This window comes from Mauremys reevesii, linkage group 5 (assembly GCF_016161935.1).
Source record: "Mauremys reevesii isolate NIE-2019 linkage group 5, ASM1616193v1, whole genome shotgun sequence".
NCBI lineage: Eukaryota > Metazoa > Chordata > Testudines > Geoemydidae > Mauremys > Mauremys reevesii.
The window spans coordinates 104,461,710-104,482,618 of NC_052627.1; the positions used below are offsets into that span (position 1 = coordinate 104,461,710).

The 20,909-nt window shown below is 40.1% G+C and overlaps 1 protein-coding gene across 1 annotated transcript in view; it reads right to left on the reverse strand.

Moving 5' to 3' along the window:
• Positions 1-1,448: 1,448 nt before the first annotated feature.
• ANAPC4 (anaphase promoting complex subunit 4) overlaps positions 1,449-20,909 on the reverse strand; it is a 31,132-nt gene continuing 11,671 nt past the window's right edge. The window contains exons 14-28 of the mRNA XM_039541561.1: positions 20,512-20,612; positions 20,387-20,438; positions 15,514-15,569; positions 14,854-14,900; positions 10,153-10,209; positions 9,892-9,948; positions 9,166-9,259; positions 7,693-7,790; positions 7,070-7,131; positions 6,939-6,977; positions 6,753-6,854; positions 6,035-6,112; positions 4,939-5,109; positions 4,097-4,220; positions 1,449-2,736 (exon numbers count right to left, since the gene is read on the reverse strand). Of these exons, the coding sequence (XP_039397495.1) occupies positions 2,521-2,736; positions 4,097-4,220; positions 4,939-5,109; positions 6,035-6,112; positions 6,753-6,854; positions 6,939-6,977; positions 7,070-7,131; positions 7,693-7,790; positions 9,166-9,259; positions 9,892-9,948; positions 10,153-10,209; positions 14,854-14,900; positions 15,514-15,569; positions 20,387-20,438; positions 20,512-20,612 (1,354 nt within the window). The 3' untranslated portion in view covers positions 1,449-2,520. The remainder of the gene's footprint in view (positions 2,737-4,096; positions 4,221-4,938; positions 5,110-6,034; positions 6,113-6,752; positions 6,855-6,938; positions 6,978-7,069; positions 7,132-7,692; positions 7,791-9,165; positions 9,260-9,891; positions 9,949-10,152; positions 10,210-14,853; positions 14,901-15,513; positions 15,570-20,386; positions 20,439-20,511; positions 20,613-20,909) is intronic.

Below are 20,909 nucleotides of genomic sequence, written 5' to 3' on the forward strand. Positions count from 1 at the left end.
ACTTACGACATTTCGACTTAAGATGCGATTTTCAGGGACCCATTGTGTCGTAAGTCCAAGGAGTGCCTGCAAAGAAACATCAGCAGGAAAGACTAAAGGCTCTAATCCAGTGTTTCTCAACCAGTGGGTTGTAACCCCTAGGAGGGTCATAAAAGATGATCAAGGCGGCTGTGAGGTGTTGAAAAATGTATTACAAATTTTAAACAAAGAAAATTTTGCTCCCCAATTGTTGTGCGCTCCAACCCTTCGAGGTCAAGTATTCTGTCAACCTCTTGAAAGACACACACACAAATTATATAGGCTTATCTTTTGTACTTCCTACTTCCATAGTAAATGTAAGGGGGTCATGAAAACATTTTACTTTAGTTAACGAGTCGCCAACCTAAATAGGCTGGGAAATACTTCTAAACTGACACATCATTTGTATTATGCATACTAGAGATTTAGGGACCAGTCATGTACCTAATGAAGCTGGCAGCAAAGCTCCCATTGATTTTAGTGGGTGCAGGACTGGGCCCTTGCATATATGTGCTGTATACACTGGGTTAGGAAGACTGGAGAAGATGAATGGAAGTAATAATTGAGTATTTCTAAAGAGCATATTGTAGTACAGGACTTAGGACCTATTACAGAGATTTAGGCTAGGTCTACACTAGGGGACGGGGGGGTTGACCTAAGATACGCAACTTCAGCTACACGAATAGCGTAGCTGAAGTCAGCATATCTTAGGTCGATTTACCTGGCCATGAGGACGGCGGCAAGTCGACCGCTGCCGCTCCCCGTCGACTCCGCTTCTGCCTCTCACCGCGGTGGAGTTCCGGAGTCGACAGCAGAGCGATTGGGGATCTATTTTATCACGTCCAATCGATCCCCAATAGATTGATCACTACCTGCTGATCCAGTGGGTAGTGTAGACGTACCCTTAGAAAAACAAACTGTGGCAAAGCAGAAAGCAATGCTTCAAACCTCATGCACTATAGCCACTTAAAAAGAAGGTGGATCCAGGTGACTTGTTTTCCAGAACACTCAAACTAGGCCATTTCACAGTTCAAATCTAAGGAAGACTTGAACCGAGCCTGCTCTCCAGCAGTAGTAAATGCTGCAATAAGCAAGCCCACTCTGCAGACAGCAGACTTTGAACTTTTAGATAGTCCAATAGGAGATGGGAGGGAGCTGATTTTTAAGGAGCTTCATAGACTAAAACCTCTCAAACCACACCAATCACTTTACAGTTACAAAGCTCTCTCTGCCAGTAAAAGGCCCACAAACTTTCTTTAGAAAGTAAGAATTATACATCCAATAAGGGTCCATTACAAAACATTTCAAATTACATATTGATAAGGTGGGAATTATAATTTCTAGAATCACTCGTTGGCATTAGACACACCAACACAATCAAAGAAAAGCAATTTATAGAGAATAGTTGTATAAGTTTTATAGTAATTTTTTTTTATTTTAAAAAAAGCATAGAACCGGAACACATGCGTAAGAGTTAACTTCCCCAATTCAAGTCACACAAAGTTTCACTCACACGGTTTTATAGTATTATGTATTTAGCAGCACTGTTAATTCAAAGAGTTGAGCTGCAGTTACAGAACAAAGGAGGCCAACTATTCAGCAACAGGCAAACATTTTCAGATTTTAAACAAGTTTCTAGCTTTCACATTGAGCACCACAACACTCTGACAATAAACATAAATTAGTAAAGGAGATGAATATGGCAAAACTGAAAGCATACATGGGACATACAAACACATCAGAATAGAAAAATATATTCTCTGTAATAATACAATTTTCCATCATAAAATACACAGGGGAAAATGTTCAAGAATTGTCTCATTCACCACATCACAGGTTGCAATATATTTCTGTTGCATATAAAGTAACACAGACATAGTTGGGGTCTAACAACCTTAATGGGTGGGTCGGGGGGGGTTGTTTTAACAATTTTTGGGTTCCCTGTAACACAAGCAAGAATTACAAAAGTATGAGTTAAACTTTTGAAACGTGCACCAGCTAAACATGGGTAGCCAAATACCCAATGCATCTCTGCAAACCTGTGTGTGTTAGTCAAATACGTATGTAAACCTTGGCTTCAAGGGCACAGAGTGTTCGCACCCCTCAACTGGACATAAACATTAAGCATACATCTGAAAATTTGACCCCTAGAACACGTTCTCCTCAGGTAGGTAAATTTATGTGCTACACAGATTGGTTATGTCCCTTTAAAACTCCAGTTGTCCCCCCCTCCCACCCCCTTCCCCACATATATTCAATACTCCAGAAAGAAACTATTGTGCTTGTTACAAACTAATTGTAACAGAATGAACATTCAGTAAACACACTCTGGAGCAAAAAAAAAATGGGTTTTGTTTGAGGCGCTGTGTAGTATTCTACAACATCCACAACATTAATAGAATATTTGGTACAGAACAAAGAAAAATATCAATGGTTTGAAGTTAGCTTTTAGTCTCCTCTCCTTTCTTTGTTATAGTGAAGGCACAAATATCAAGGATCAGGTCAAGAATCCAGGCTTGATTCATGTTCTTCTGTTTCATCTGCCACCTCAGCAGAACCACCACACATACTATTGTGGTTAACTGCAGACAGAGTCAGCTCTTCATGTTCACCACCCACAATCGGAGTCGTTTCTTCCTCCTCCTCCTCTTCCTCTGCCTCTCCATCATCTTCTACATCCATCTCAAACACTCTGACATGACGGAGATTTGAACTTAGCTATGGAAATATTTAGAAGTTTTCATTAATAAAATTAACAGAAAAAAAATGATTTGAAAATTTTGGCCAATGCCTTTAAAAACAGCACTTACCAAAACCTTGATTTTCTTTTAAATGGAGTGAAGTCAAGTAATAAGTTAGTGACAAACCTATTTCATTGCTACAGCAGATTTAGAATAAGGTAAATATGACTAAACTAACCTGTTCCAATCTATCTACACAGAAGCAAGCAAACATTTAAGTTCTATAATTATAATTTTTTCCACTCTGGAGAGAAGATGCAGGTTGTCTCCTCCTTTCTTTCTAAGGATCTTGTAGAACACAGGATATAAAAAACATTTTTTTACAAAACAAGTTACCATATATACTTGATCATAAGCTGGTTCGTTTATAAGCCGACCTCCCCCAAGATGAATAAGTAAAAATAGAAAATTGTTATGACCCATTCATAAGCCGACCCTATAATTCAGGGGTCAGCAAACTTTGGCTCTGGGCCATCAGGATAAGCTGCTGGTGGGCTGAGATGGTTTGTTTACCTCAAGTGTCTGCAGGCACGGAGGTAAACCTACGCAAACGAAGTGTCCCAGCGCGCCAGCTGCTTACCCTGAGGGGCCGGGTCAGCAACTGGTGGGGAAATGTTTTGGGTGGGGGAGAAGCTGGGGGTCAGGGGAGTAACCCCTGTGACCACCCCCCACATGACCCCACCCCTAGCCTGGGACCCCCCCCACTCTCCCCTTCCCATCCCTTCCCACCTTACCTGGGGAGGGCCAGGGGAAGATCTCTGTGGCCTGGCTGGAGCCGCTCCAGCAGGCTGGGCAGTGTGGCTGCAGCCTGCTCCGGCGGGCCAGACTGGACGGCACGGCCGCAGCATGTTCCAGCAGGCTGAGCAGCACAGCTGCAGCATGTTCCCGCGAGCTGGGCTGGGCTGGGCAGCATGGCTGCAGCCTGCTCCGGCGGGCCAGGTGGCACAGCTACTGCCTGCTCTGGGGGGCAGGGCCGAGTGGCACGGCTTTAGCCTGCCAGCCCCGGAGCTGCAGCTGCTTCGGAGGCTGGGGGGAGAGCAGCGTGGCCAGAAGTGGAGAGACTCTAGCCCCGCCTCTTCCCTTCTGGCTGTGCTGCTCCTCCTTGCTACCTCAGTTGGGGGGAGGGGCTGTGTCCCACTTCTCCCTCTCTATACTCGTTCATAAGCCGACCCCCTTTTCTGGTGCTTCCCTTTTTTATTAAAAAAATTTAGCTTATGAACGAGTATATATAATTGCCCTAAGAGTAACAGATGCAGAGTATCAATCTCTTCAGTCACTGCACCAGCACACTATTTCCCTTAATGATTTATATGCTAGACTGTAAACATGATACTTACCACACAAGAAACTTTCCGAATGCCATTCACAGCAACATACTGAGCTTTCATATTCTCCAGTACTCTCCACTGACTCTCCAAAAAGACAGTACGTGTAGGAATATCATCAGATTGCTCATCCAGCCTAGATGTAGTAAAAAACAGAAATTCATTGTTTGTGTGTGTAAGCAGCAACTCTACCCTGAGTAACCTTAGACAAAAATGAAAGAATTAAAATTTTACTGCACCACAGGCAACAGACTTATAAACATTGTGATGATCCTGCTGCATATATTCTAGATTTCTGTTACTGAACATATTTTTTTTTACAATATACGCAAAATCTCTCTTCTCACCCTGAAACCATTATGGGAATATAAATATGGGAAGGCACTGATCCTGCTCTTTCATTCCAAGGATAAGTTAGTTCTGTTCTTTCAGCAGATAGTGATAATACTCATAGGTACAAACACTGGGAGAATGAGGAAGAAATATTCCCTCAACTTTTTATTACCCTGTCCCTCTCAGTGCAACTGCAGATCTTGTGCATTCACTCCTGTTCCTGAGTCTCCAGTACTCCAGTGAGTGCGAGGCTCAAATCCTCTTACACAAAAGCAGACAAAGTTTCTACTTCCTCAGTACATTCTCAAAATTAGCTCTCCCATTCGTTAAAAAATCTCAAATATGCCCAAACATTAGATTTGGAAGTTGTAATCAACTGTAATCATCTTCCCTCAGAGGAAGAAAAGTGATTTTTCTCCTTTTTAAAATACATCTATGTTAAGTGTATAACTGTACACAAATCAGATACTTGTATAATCTGCTTTTCGGCTCTTCATTTTCAGGGGGTCATATTTTCATACCTTTTACTAGAATTCAAGCTGAATTCCCTTTCTTGGTCCTCGTCAACGTACACTGAAGATAAAGGCAACTGAGCCAAGATTCTCTCTTTGCCTTCTTGTTCAGCATTCTCCTTAAGAACCACGGTTATAGTTTCATCATCATAAAAATGTGCATCTACACAACTGTAGAAGCTATAGCAAAAGAGATGTTGTGTTTAGTTGTAGTCCATCAAGTTTTACAAAAAGTAAACGAATAAATACTGAAAGATCTTAAAGTAAGTGATCAGTATTTATGTTTCACATTTTAGATCCAAGTTTTGCCTCAGCCCACAAAGGAAGTGTTTTTAATCTGGTATTGTGCTATTGATCATAAAGGTCATAAAAATATGCAGTCATGAACCTACGGTTATAGAAAGCTTGGCAGCCCACTGTTTTTATGGCAATGCCACGGGCAGGTGATAGATATTCAGGGCCAAAGTTTGTCTGATCCTTCACACAAAAAGGCAGGGAATGGGAATACTACAAAACAGCAAGCCAAGCACCCAGGAAATATTTGGTATTACTGAAACATTGGGTATTGCTGAAACAGGTGTTGGTTGGTTAGCTCTGAAGGCAGCTGTATCTAGCTCTCCCTTGCTGGAAGGAGAAGTTGTCCTGACACGGCTTTTCTGAGATGTGGAGAGCAGACTAAAGGGAAATCCTGGGAAGAGAATTCCCCAAAGACACTGCATTGAGGAAATTATGCCCAACCATTACACACTTCATGCATATTATTCGTTAAGATCTTATTTTGTGTCACTGTTTTTAAGTGTCAGTAGTCCATGTTTAGGCAAGAGCAGTTTCAGAGCTAAACTAATTTTGTTTCCATCCAGCAAATTATGATAGTTTCCTTGAACTTGAGTTCAAGTACAAAGTAAGCCAGCTGCCCAAAATCCTGTAAGTTACTTTATGAAGATCAATGAGGATGCAAGCAGGTGCCCAGGTCTGCCCACAAAGACCCTGATCCTGCAAGTTGCTCTAAGTGTAAACAGCTGAAAAAATATTAAGTAGAATAAGCAAACCCTTGAAGGAACATAGTCTGATAAATTATTAAAGACCCTGTTTCTCAGATACTAACCTTGTATCTGAGCTTTCATTTATACTGTTGTTCAAGAAGTTTCCAAAATCAACAGCAAGTAGTCCATTATTAGCAGACCTAAAGGAGGGAGAAAACTAGCTGTGTTACTTGTCCTTAAAGTTCCATGCCAAAATACCAGAATCCAAAGATTTACACCAACTACTGGAACAGACTGCACAGCCTATTTAGATGTGAACAGATCGGCACGCTATACGTTGCTTCCACTCTCAAGGATGGGGTGTGGAAGAAGAAAAGCAAAAGACAATATGGATGAAAGGACTGAAGTTACAGAATTGTGTTGCAGACCTTGGCATCAGGAGCTAACCAACCACTGGAACAAAGCAATTTACTCTAAGAAATTAAGAGTATAACCTGTCTGTACCACTGAGATCATCTTCCCATTCTTACAGATTGTGATAAGCTTTGTAATAACTATACAAAGTCTATCACAAGGTTCGAGGAGTTGACCAAGATGAATATTTATAAAGTTAAGATGAGGAACCCATTTAACATTACCATTACTCCTCATTGAAAGGAAGGAGCAAACAATACTTGACACATTTCCATTTGAATAAAGAAGCATACAATCATGGAAGAATAAAATAACTCAATCCAACAATGAAGAGCAAGGTCCTAAGCCTGGAACTGGATCTAGATACATCTGGCTGCAAAATCAGGCCCCAAGAGCATACTTTTTCATTTCCAATCAGTTTCTTACCTGGAAACATCTGTGTGCCGCCTCAAAATGTAAATTTTAGAAAGAGAACTTTCTAACATAGTGAAGAGAACATAATGTAAGTTGGAGGATTTGTCATTCCACCTAACATACAAAACAAAACAAAAAAGTTAGACCAAAACATAAAACATGGTAAATGAAATACAGTAAGAAGAGCAGTATACTTACATAAAGGGTAATTTAAATAATCGAGGTGTAGAGTCCTCACTAAAACAGCAAACCAAAAAAAGTCAAAACGGTAACAATTACAATAATTCTATGCTAATTAACACTAAACATAGTATAGGGAAAAAATGTACCTTTTAGATCCTTTGTATAAAGGCATGCAAACTGCTTGATGTACTGATTTTCCAATCACATCCTGAAACACACCATTAAAACATTCCAAAATACAGAAAAAAATATTCAGTTACACACACACACACACACACACACACACACACACACCCCTTCCCCACCTTTTTTGAAGTCATCACAACCTACCTGAAACAGACTGACCCAGCCCAGTTCCTTCTGAATAAATGTCCTTATCACAAAATCTAGTATCACTTGACACACTTTTAAAAAATTATTTATTTAAACCACTGTACTGTTTCTTGGAAAATAAAATGAATTAAATTTAAAAATGGATACTAGTTGTGTGTGTGAGAAGCAAAGAACTGAACAGGCAGGGAGATTTAACCACCTTCTCAGCCATATGACAGGCTCGAGACACACTAGAAGGGCAAGCTGCATTACTGCCATCCATGTGGTACACCTCGTCTATGGCTAATTAGGGGGCTTCAGCCCTTAGGGCCTGCAATGTGGCACCTTCAATGAGTACTAAATTCACTTTAAACAATTTAGAGTAATTAATCAAAAGATCAAAACAGCAGCAATTGTTGTCCCAAAATGCACACCGTTTGTAACAAACAGGACTTACAGCTGGTTTTTGTAGACACTGATCAATAATCCCCTCCATTCGCCTTTTGACAAAATGCAGCGATTTCTGAGGGTAATAGGGAAACAGCAGTGGACTTTCTGCAAACAAATAATTACGTTTTTAGTGAAAAATACAGTTTTTGTAAAGATACAGTTAAATGAGTTTGCATTCTAGCAGAAGCTCAGTGTGGGTCTGGATACAGAAATCAGAATTGGGGTCCTGTTTGTACTTTGCAGCTCTCTTCCCCACCAACTAATTCAAATGCTATAAATAGGGGAGTTGCATCCAGCCAACAGCTATCCATACATGTGTCATGAAGCATCCTGCTATATAAAAAATGTTTCTTTCCTCTTAGCGAATCTACTGTCTAGGCACAATGAAAAGGGAGAGGGATAGCTCAGTGGTTTGAGCACTGGCCTACTAAACCCAGGGTTGTGAGTTCAATCCTTGAGGGGGCCACTTAGGGATCTGGGGCAAAAATCAATACTTGGTCCTGCTAGTGGTCCTGAAGGCAGGGGGCTAGACTTGATGACCTTTCGAGGTCCCTTCCAGTTCTAGGAGATAGGCAAATCTCCAATATAAAAAAAAAATATATATATATATATATATATATTTTTTTTCAGCTTGAATTTCCTTGCTTTGAGACATGATACATTTCATAAGTTTATTTGTTACTAATTATCTTCTGAAATATATCTAATTCATTTTTCTGCAAAGATTTTACTGGAAAAATAATAAATATACGCTGAATTAGAAGGCAATATAAAACTACCAAAAACTGGAACTATAGCATCAATCACAAAACCACTTACGTTCCTAGCTCCTTCAAGCTTACAGTTCTAAGCAGATAACGAGGCAAGCGAATGCCTTAATACTTGCTGACTTGTGATACTAACAAGAAGCTGGTTTATACAATCATTCTCAAATTGTGCAGCGTTCTCTGCTGGTGGCAGAAAGCTGGCTGGTTATACGGTGCTAGCTATTTCCAGCCACTAAAACAAATGAAAAGATACCTAAATTATATTACATAACTTTCCAGATATATTTTGTCATATAAACAATTGCTGTAGTTGCCATAAGGATGCTATATGATTGTGAATAGAAAGAAAGACAAGATAGTCTCTCTGTTCTAATTTGGTCCATGCTATGGAAGTCAAAAACAATTACTATGAGCATCAACTACTTGATGTCTAATTTACATGAGTGAGAAAAGAATGTAAAAGGGAGAGGGATTCTATAATACTTGAGGAAAAACAGTTTGCAAAACTGTGATCTTATTCTAGATTAAGCAGGGGGTTGTTTGGAAACAACTTTATAGAGAAATGAGATCTGCATGTTTATTTCTACCTCATTGACATTTGTCAGCACTGACACAGTATAATCTACTTGCACTCATGCCTACACAGGTATGACTAATATTGTCAAATCTGCACATGTATCTTTGATTCACAGTATAATAGCGGCATGCAATACCTTTAAGATGTGTGCTGTTTTGAAGAAAGTTAAACCACTGGTTTCCTTCGGTGTTAGGTGGGGATACAAGGTCATCATCTTCATCTTTCAAGTACTGGAAGAAATGACAGATCCATGCAGTAAACATTTAAAAACAAGATAATTATGACACGTTCACTGAAGGACCGTATTGGAGGAATATGTGTCATAATATCTTCACTTAACTGACCTTTTTAAAAAATAAATAACCCAGTTTTGGGGCCTTCTTCCCAGGTCTTTAGAAAATGTTTTGTGGTCCATTCTAAATCAGGTTATAGCAAGTTACTCAAAATGCTGTGGAACTTCTCATCAGAGATAGTTATAAACCATTTATCTTTGAAACTGTAATTTCAGATTCTAATACTAGTGGCCCCATGATTTGAACACATCAAGCAAACAGATTTCAATTTCATTCCATCAACATTAGTTTCAACTGTGTTCCACCTTTTTTTTCAAATACACCACACAAATGAGGAAAATAATTTATAAGATATTAATCCAATTAATTTTCTTTTTAATTAATCTTTCCCTAATAATCAGGGAGATAAAATAATATCCTCCACTCTTAACAGCTGTGTGTGTTGTTAGAAGGAGTGCTCTTTAGTAACTACATAATCTTAATACTCTAGCTCCCCTGTTCCTCTTTCCCCAACTGGTGCTCGTCCATATACCTTGTCTCTTATCTCAATAAATAGCCTGATACTTTACCTGACCAACTCTCTCTACATTGAAGTATTTTCCTTTACGATTGTAGAGCTCTGGTGCCTGAACCAAACATAAAACAAATTTTAAACACAAAATACTGACCCAACAGTACTTAAGACAAGGGGAATTAGGTGATTTTTCATAGTGAGACACTTTAACAAAAACAAACAATTTAGTTTAACCAGCCTTTCCAGGTCAGTTGTCTGAAGCAAGACAGAATTAGGGTGCATGCATAAAAGCACTCAGTAAACTGAAATACCTTACCTCATTGAAGTGTTCAGTAAGAAAATCAGCAACAAATGTGATATCTTTCTGAGTCATCTAATGGAAATGAAAAGGGGAAAGATTATAAAATAACCATAATTCAAACATATGTAGAATGTAATAGGTTCTAAGGAGGCAGGTGACAAAAGACTACAGCTAGATGTTAAAAAAAAAAAAAGTGACCTTAATAGAGAGCTAAATGTTGGGATCGAGAAATGAAACATTCCAAGAGACTCATAAGAGCAACAAGAGGGCAAAGTGGAGGACTCTGCTTACTGTTTCAGATGTCTATACACAAATGCAAAGAGTATGGGGAATAAACAGAAAGAACTGACAGTATTAGTCCATAAACTAAATTAGTTAATTGGCATCACAGACACTTAGTGGGATAAATAAATCTCTTAACTAGAGGGGTCTAGCTTGCTCAGGAAAGGTGAACAGAGGAACAAGGGAGATGTTACATTGTACATCAGGAATACACACACTTGTTATGAAGGTTCAAAAGGACGAGAGAGGGAGACCAATTGAAAGCCTCTGGGTGAAGATAAGAGGGGGGGAAAAGAACAGGGGGAATGTCATTACAGGAATCTATTACAGACCAACAAATAAGTGGTGGTGCGTGAGGAATCTCTACAAAAAAAACACAGAACTATCCAAACATAAGACATCATAGTAATAGGGGATTTCAACTACCCAAGCATCTGTTGGACAAGTAATAAGACAAATCAAAGTGTCCAATAAATTCTTGGAATGTACTGGGAGCAACTTTTTCTTTCAGTAGGTGGAGGAAGTAACCAGCCCTTTTAGACTTGATTCTGACTAACAAGAAGAAATTGGTTGTGAACCTGAAGGCACTTTGGGTGAAAGTGATCATGAAATGATAGATTTCATGATTCTAAGAAAAGGAAGGAGTGAGAAGCAGAATAAGAAAAACAAACTTCAAAAACATGAATTTTAACAAACTCAGAGAACTGGCAGGTAAGGTCCTATAAGAAGAAAAATCAGAGGGGAAAAAGAAGTTCAGGAGAGCTGGAAGTTGTCTCAAAGGCACAATATTAAAGGTAAGAAGCCAATATGACTCCCTCGAGAGCTCTTTAATGACCTGCAAATCAAAAAGGAATCCTACAAAAAGTGGAAACATGGAAAAATTGGTAAGTAAAAAAACCAGCACAAGTAAGGACAAAATGTGTTGTACCTTGCGAGGGACATAAAAGGCAATCCAGAGAGGTTCTATATATACACACATTAGGAGGAAGAGGAAGGAAAGTTTATGTCCTCTACTTAGTGGAAAAGGATAGCTAATAATGGACACCATCAAGAAGACTGAGGTGTTTAATGCAAATTTTGCTTCAGTTTTCACTAAAAAGGTAAACCATGACCAGATACAACACAAATAATACTAAACCAGGAGAAAAGAACACAAGCCAAAATAAGGAAAGAACAGGTAAAAGAATATTTAGATAAGTTAGATGTATTTAAGTCAGCAGGGCCTGATGAAATGCACCCTAGGGTACTTAAGAAACTGGCTGAAAAAAAATCACAGAACCATTCTCAATTATATTTGAGAACTCATGGAAGATGGGTAACGTCCCAGAGAACTGACAAAGGGCAAACATAGTACCTATCATTGTCTAAAGGGGACCTAGGGAATTACAGACCAGTCAGCCTAACTTCAATATCTGGAAATATACTGGAACAAAATTATTAAAACAGTCAATTTGTAAGCACCTAGAGGATAACAGGGTAGCAAGTTATCGCATTCATGTATTTGTCAAGAACAAATCGAGCCAAATCACCCTAATTTCCTTCTTTGATTTTAGTAAGGCTTTGAACACCGTACCACAGGACATTCTCATAAACAAACCAGAAAAATGTGGTCCAGATGAAGTTACTATAAGGTGGGTGTAAAATTGTTTGAAAGACTAATCAAAGAGCAGTTATCAATGATCTGCTATCTAATGGGGGCATGTGATGGGTTGGATCACAGAAACCCTCCCGGAAGCTGCCACCTCATGTGCCAAGACTATCTGTGTTCCTGTTTTCCCTGCCAGCTCTGGACTCCAGCAACCTGTCTTGCTGTGCCAGACACTCTCGTCTGCTCCAACAAAGACCCAGGGTCTAAATTACTTGTCCCAAAGCTGCAGGTTTACCTGAAAGCAGCTCACAGAAGTGTGCTTGTCTTTAGCACTCAGATGCCCAACTCCCAATGGGGTCTAAACCTGAATAAATACGTTTTACCCTGTATAAAGCTTATGCAGGGTAAACTCAAATTGTTCACCCTCTATGACACTGATAGAGAGATATGCACAGTTGTTTGCTCCCCCAGGTATTAATACATACTCTGAGTTAATTAATAAGTAAAAAGTGATTTTATTAAATACAGAAAGTAGGATTTAAGTGGTTCCAACTAGTAACAGACAGAACAAAGTGAGTCACCAAACAAAATAAAATAAATGCGCAAATCTATGTCTAATCAAACTGAATACAGATAATTTCACCCTCAGAGATGCTTCAGTAAGTTTTTTCCTCAGACTGGACACCTTCCAGGCCTGGGCACAATTCTTTCCCCTGGTAAAGCGCTTATTCCAGCTCAGGTGGTAGCTAGGGGATTCTTCATTATGGCTTCTCTCCCCCTTCGTTCTGTTTCACCCATTGACATATCTTTTGCATAAGGCGGGAATTCTTTTGTCCCTCTCTGGGTTCCCACCCCCTCCTTCTCACCAGGTTAAAGATGGATTCCAGTTCAGGTGACATGATCACATGTCACTGCAAGCCTTCAAGCCTTCATTCCTCCCAGCCTGACTCACAGGAAGGCCTGCCTGCAAACAGAGCCATCCAGTCAAATGCCCTGGTTAATGGGAGTCATCAAGATTCCAAACCACCATTAATAGCCCACACTTTGCATAATTACAATAGGCCCTCAGTTATATTTCATATTTCTAGTTTCAGATACAAAAGTGTTACATTTATACAAATAGGATCATCACACTCAGTAGATTATAAGATTTGTAATGTTACCTTACAAGAGACCTTTTGCATGAAGCATATTCCAGTTACATTATATTCACTCATCAAATTTTTATAAAATCATATAGACTGCAACGTCACAGGGGACATACATAGTGGGGTCCCATAATGGTCTCTCCTGGGTCTGATACTTAAATAATGGAGTATGCTTATAGAATTTGCAAATGACACTAAGCTTGGAGGGGTTGCAAGCACTTCAGAGGACAGGATTAGAATGCAAAACTCTGATTAATTAAGAGAATTTATCTGAAATCAACAAGATGAAATTCAATAAGACAAATACAAAGTACTAGACTTAGGAAGGAAAAATCAAATGCACAACTACAAAATGGGGAATAACTGGCTGAGCAATAGCACTGCTGAAAAGGATTTGGGGATTATACTGGATCACAGATTCAATGAGTCAACAATATGATGTCCTTGCTAAAAAGACAAATATTATATGGTATATTAACAGAAGTGCCATATGTAGTACACAGGAGGTAATTATCCTACTCTACTCAGCACTGGAGAGGTCTCAGCTGGACTACTGTGTCAAATTCCGGGTGCCACTCTTTAAGAAATATGTGGAGAAACTGGAGAGAGTTCAGATGAGAGCTACAAAAACGATAAAAAGGTTTAGAATCAATGACCTATAAGGAAAGGTTAAAAAAATTGGACGTGTTTAGTTTTGAGAAAAGAAGACTGAGGAGGAAACTTGGAACGGTCTTCAAATATGTTAAGGTTACTACAAAGAGGATGGTGATCAATTGTTTTCCATGTGTACTGAAGGTAGGAAAAGAAATAATGGGCTTAATCTGCAGCAAAGGGACTTAGAAATCCCCCCCCCCCCAATATATCTAACCTAAGTATAGTTAAACACTTGAACAGGCTTCCAAGAGAGGTTGTGGAATCCTCATAAATGGAGCTTTTTAAAAACAGATTAGACAAACACCTGTCAGGGATGACCTGGGTATACCTGTTTCTGCCTCAGCGAAGGAGGCTGGACTAGATGATCTCTCAAGGTCCTTTCCAGCCCTATTTCTATGATTCTACAGAATACACTTTAATAGTAGCAGAGTAGTAATTTTGCAGGTGAAGAATACTGGGAAGCAACAATTTTCTTCAAAACAAAGTGAAATCAAAACACAAAGCTTCACATTAGTAAAAGTTTACATGGGCAGCAACTGCTTTCATATAGCGTATGAAGGACTGCTGCAGAGAAGATCATGCAACAGCAGTGATATTAACTTAGACCCAGAGAAATAGAAGCAATGCTGAGGGGAGGGGCGGAAGTAGACACCCCAGTCAGGGCCAAGGTGCCCACTGGAGAGGAGAGCAGAGAGTAAGCCTCCTTCAAGAGGTGAAAAGATCCACTATACAGCCTACTCACTAAACTGGTCAACATAGTTTACTCAACTTCAAAGAGAACAGTGAGAATTTTAAAAAAAGACTATTAGACATAAGGCTGGCCACATTACAGCTGATAATGTGCAACTGAGGGCATTTCATGCACTAACTATCCCAAAGGACTAGCATGGACAGCATCATTCTTTAAACTGAATTTACTTCAAAGAAACAACCTTAAAAGGTTGGTTTTTGTTTCTAACTGCATCAAACCTCTGGCTAACCTCAGAATTAGACTTAGCATTGCAATAATATAAAAAGCATCTACTAGGAAGAAGTTACTACTACCTTGTTCAGCTCTGGAAGAACATGATCTTCTGACATCCTCAGCATGGCTGGGGAAAAATGAGAACAGCAAAAATGCTATTTTTCCAATACACTTAACATTTTCCTAAGGTAAAATAAAGATGATAGAGCAGGAAAGTTTGCTTTTTAGATGCAATACTGACTAGCGCAGGGGACAAGGAATCAAGATTCTTAGGTTTTATTTATTAGTATGATTCAGTACTAATATAGGTTTTGAAATGAGGTGAGAGAATGATTTCTCAAAGTGACTGCTCTACATTTAAACTGGCCAAGAGCAGCCATTGTTAATATACAGGAGATAAACCATAGCCAGAGATTCCCCCCGCCTCCCAATCACCTATATAAAGGAAAAAAGTCACTTTAACGTGTATGAATTTCCAGGATGGCAATAAATAGAAAGTCATAACACCAGCTCCACAATTGGATTTAGTCAATCTATTTTTTGCCAACATTTCAATATTTAAATTTCTTTTTTAAAAAGCTATCAAGGAGCTTATCACACTACATTTGTTAGAAGTCAATTCCACAGATTAACCCACAGGCAAATATTTTTACACTAATTCTAATATGCTATGACAATTCCAAAGAAAATAATTCCACTATAAAGCAGATATGAAATACTTAGGATATAATTAAGCTTACCCACATACAACCATCGGAAAAATGCTTTGAAGTTTTTCATACTACTGTCTATAACTCTGTATAAAAAAAATGAAAATTGGTAAAAGACTTGATCTAAACAAAGGCCACAAGCTGCAAGTTTATGCAGAAGCTCTAATTGTATTATAGGTGGAGATGGCAGCAATGCCTTACACTTCCCATTACAAGACTACTTTCTGTTGTTTATAATTTTTCCAAACTTTAACTCTTTGAGCTGAACTTTCCTTGCTAGATGTCTGCCTCAGGCTGAATTGTTTTGGAAAATTTCAGCCAAACTGGTTCAGTCATTTTGGAGAAAAAGGCTAGGGAAAAATATGTTTCCCAGTTAAAAGATTCTGATGACCGTTTCTTTGATATGTTGTAGCACCCTCATGTTTTGGAGTAGGGACTTGAAATTTGGAAGGAGGGCAGATACTTGTGTCAGGGGTATGCCTTTTGCTGTCCGCATGAGAATTCACCCAATATTTTGTCAAAATTATAAGCTGGGGGGCGGGAGGAATCACAGCTCACAAATGCTCAGTACAGATTTGCTAGAGCGTAACAGCTAAAATCTCTGTAGATTCCATCTTCACCGAGCATGCGCCATCCCCTCAAAGCTCCTATAGATGACAGGATGGTGCATGTACAATCCCCACAGAACAGTGGCGCATGCTCCCTCCAGTCCAGGGTTATAGCGGTGAAGTTAGAATTTTCTTGTAATTGCTGCTCTGAGCCAGGCACTGGAACTGAGAGCAGGGAAATCTCTCTCCTGTGCTCTCAAAAATCATACTACTACCATCTAAACACTGTGGTGGAGGAAGCCATTTGATTCAAATACTACTCCTGGGGGAATTCTGTGCCACTGTGTGTGTGCAGAATTCACATCCACCCCAAAGTCCTTTGTTTCCCTGCAGAAAAATTACTTTCTAACAGGGAAGCGAAGGGAAGCTGCAAGAACGGTCACTCACCCCTCCTTAGCAGTGCAGGTACATCATTTCAGGCACTCAGAGCAGCCATTGGAAAGGTAAATCACCACAGGGCTGGGGACACCCCAAGCCAGTGGCTCCTACCCTGAGCTGAGATCAGCTGCTAGTCCTGGCTGAGCTGGAGGTGGGGGGAGAACGGGACTTCCTCTTCTCCTGCAAGGAGTGGCCGGGGCTGGGTCAGATCCACCCCCAGATCCTCCCCCAGCTGCAGGAAGCTCAGCATCCTCCCTTGCTTCCTGCCCCCATCACTCCTCAGCCGTGGTGGGAGGGGTCACTGTACAAGGAGCTGCGCCCTCATCCACCCAACCCCCTACATCTGGACCTCCCCATACTCAGACCCCGCCCCCATCAAGCCTCACCCCATACACCCAGAACTCTCCCCCTCAGCCTTCAATATCCAAACCCCACCCCGCTGAACCTCAACCCCTGCATTTGGAGCCCCCCTGCACCCAGACCCCCTTTGAGTTCCCCCCACACTGAGCCCCAACCACCTTCACCTGGATCCCCCTGCAGAGTCCCACTGCTCCTGCACCTGGAATCCCCACCACCAGGAGCCTCTGTGTATCTAGATCCCCCCTACAACCTGGACCCCTGCACTGAGCTGCCTGCATCCAAATTGTCCCACACAGAAGCCTCTCACCCCACACCTGGATCTCCCCACACTGAGCCCCTCCACACTTGAGCCTGCCTGCCCCATACCGTGGTGTGCCTGGCATGGAGGAGCAGAACCCTGAGATGTTTCTGGGGGCAGGCCCAGCCCTGCACTGTGTCAGGGTTGGGTGCAGCCTCACCGCCGAATCAGTGTTCCAGGAGGGGGAGGCTGCAAGGTGATCTCCAACTTCTATGCAGCCAGTGGCCTGTGCTTCCCACTGCCATGCTGGAGCCTCCACATTTATTTATTGACAAATAAAACTTGCAGAATTTGCACAATTTCAAAATATTGTGTGCAGAATTTTTAATTTTTTGGTGCAGAATTCCCTCAGGAGTCAAATGCAGAGGGGATAAAAGTCAGACAGGAAGGAGGGAAAGGAGTAGATTGGGACAAGGAGTTTGGTGAGACTAGGTCCAGAGAGGAGAGAAACAGACTGGTTGGGTGGGGAGCCAGATTTCAGGGAAGGAACAAGACACAGATCAGATGAGGTGTTGCAGGGACTGGCTGGGCAAAAAGCCTGGGACAGTGAACCAGGGACCGGATGGAGGGCAGGAGATGCCCAGGGAGCAGGGCCACCCAGAGGGGGGAAGAGGGGCAAGTGGGGCAATTTGCCCCAGGCCCTGGGCCCTGCAGGGCCCCCACAAGAATATAGTATTCTATAGTATTGCAACTTTATTTTATGGAAGGGGCCCCTGAAATTGCTTTGCCCCAGCCCCCCTGAATCCTCTGGGTGGTCCTGCTAGGGACGCAGACTGGGACCCAGTAGGAAGGCAGAAAGGAGGAGAGAGATTAAACAAGGAACTGGGGTGAGGTAGAGAGGTATGGGTCAGGTACTGGCTGGGAAAGGAGACTGGGACTAGGTGTGGTTAAGTGGAGAAACTGGTAGTCAGTGGAAGAATGGGATTCCAAAAGCAAGCCCAAAGGGGGAACCTAGAATTGGCTGGGCAAGGAGATGGACTAGGATGAAAAGTCTGAGGAGTGGTGACTGGGTAAGTAAAGAGAAAGGGACTGGGACAGAGACAGGGTAGGGGAGAGAAAGGACTGAGACAGGTTGGAGAGGATGAGGCAGAAGGGATCACAGCTGGGAGAACAGACAAGTGTCTAACCATTAGACCATACTCCCCTCCAGAGCTTGGAATGGAACTCAAGATTCCTAAGTTTCACCATTCCTCTCATCAGTAAATATCTGTGAAGCCCACTGGAACATGTGTGTCTCATCTTCTTGTAGTGCTGGTCCATACAGAGGGTAACAGCTTACTACTGCTGTTACTCCATTACCTCAAGTGGCAGAGGATCTAAAGGTTCCAACTCTGATGATGATCCATGTGAGTATCAAGATGATACCACCTAATGGAATTTCTGTTTTTTTCAGTTTACTTTTCTAATAACCTAGGAAATTGCACATACATAAACTATGTGAAAGGAAAATTAAGTTAGTGATATATACCTAAGTTTAAAACTACTCTGGTCATTGGAAATTACTCATTAAGAGAACTAATTTTGTTGAAATATGAACTATGGACTAAACAATATTAAAAAATTTATATTATTACCCACAAATTTAGCTAAGTTAAAAGATTAATGTTAACTATTATTAAGGTTGCAAAGTCAAGTGCATGTGCTTGTACATTATGATACAGTCTCCAATTACATTTATTACATATTTTGGATGGTTTTCTACATTTTCAAATATATTGATTTCAACTACAACACAGAATACAAAGTGTATAGTGCTCACTTCATATTATTATTTTTCCTTACAAATATTTGCACTGTAAAAATGATAAACAAAAGAAATAGTATTTTTCAATTCACCTCATAGAAGTACTGTAGTGCAATCTCTTTATCATGAAAGTTGAACTTACAAATGTAGAAATACATATTAAAAAAACTGCATTCAAAAATAAAACAAATGTAAAACTTTAGAGCCTACAAGTCCTTCTTGTTCAGCCAGTCTCTAAGACAAACAAGTTAGTTTACATTTATGGGAGATACTGCTGCCTGCTTCTTATTTACAATGTCACCTGAAAGTGAGAACAGGTGTTTGCATGTCACTTTTGTAGCCAGTGTTGCAAGGTATTTACCGGTACATGCCAGATATGCTAAACATTTGTATGCCCCTTCGTGCTTCGGCCTTCATTCCAGAGGACATGCGTCCATGCTGATGATCGTTTAAAAAAATAATGCATTAATTAAATTTGTTACTTAACTTCTTGGGGGAGAATTGTATGTCTCCTGTTCTGTTTTACCGGCATTCTGCCCTATATTGCATGTTATAGTAGTCTCTGATGTTTGTTTTAAGAACACTTTCATAGCAGATTTGATAAAACGCAAACAAGGTACAATGTGAGATTTTTAGAAATAGCTACAGCACTCGACCCCAGATTTTAAGAATCTGAAGTGCTGTCCAAAATCTGAGAGGTGCGAGGTGTGGACCATGCTTTCAGAAGTCTTAAAAGAGCAACACTCCAATGCAGAAACTACAGAATCCAAACCACCAAAAAAGAAAATCAACTTTCTGCTGGTGGCATCTGAGTCAGATGCAGAAAATGAACATGCGTTGGTCTGTTCTGCTTTGGATCATTATCAAGCAGAACCTGTCATCAGCATGTTACGTATGTCCTCTGGAATGGTGGTTGAAGCATGAAGGGACATATGAATCTTTAGCACATCTGGTACGTAAATACCTTGCAACGCTGGCTACAACAGTGACATGCAAACACCTGTTCTCACTTTCAGGTGACATTGTAAACAAGAAGCAGGCAGCATTATCTCCTGCAAATTGTAACCAAACTTGTTTGTCTGAGCGATTGGCTGAAGTAGGACTGAGGCTCTAAAGTTTTACATTGTTTTATTTTTGAATGCAGTTATTTTTTTGTATGTAATTCTTCATTTGTAAGTTCAACTTTCATGATAAAGAGATTGCACTACAGTATTTGTATGAGGTGAATTGAAAAATACTATTTCTTTTTGTTTATCATTTTTACAGTGCAAATTATTTGTAAGGAAAATAATAATATAAAGTGACCACTGTACATTTTGTATTCTGTGTTGTAATTGAAATAAATATATTTGAAAATGTAGAAAACATCAAAAATATTTAAATAAATTTCAACTGGTATTCTATTGTTTAACAGTGCAATTGATTTTTTTGAGTTAATCGCATGAGTTAACTGTGATTGATCAACAGCCCTATTGAAAATAAAATTGTGTTGCAAATCTCCAAATAAATACTTACTGAAGAAGCTCGTTTGCTTTCAAGATGAAGGAGCCCACAGCAGTAATAGCATCTGCAAAGACAGCAACCATTTTTAGTTTTCAAAATGAACATCAGTGTGATGAGTAGTAAGCCGATTACTGTACCTTCAATTCCAGCTGCGTCTAGTCCAAGAGACTCATATTTTTGTTTCCATGATGCCATTCCTTTCAGTTCACTCAAATGGTATAATAATGCCTCAGAGCCACTATTACAGAAAAGCATAATTTCTTAATCAAGCGGAGACTCATTGTTTAACTGACAAATATTTTATACATAATATCTTACTCTTTTACAGCACTGTCTCATCCCTACTTTGTAAAATTCTTTCAAATATATCATTATCCTCATTTTACAGAAAGCAAGCATTATGTCCAAAACTATTACTTACTTTTTTGAATCACAGACCCCAGCCCCTAAATATCAGTTACAGCACATTTCCTGTACAGTGTTAGACTTTTCTAGCACTAATCAGTTATATAAATCAAGTATTTTTTCCCTTACA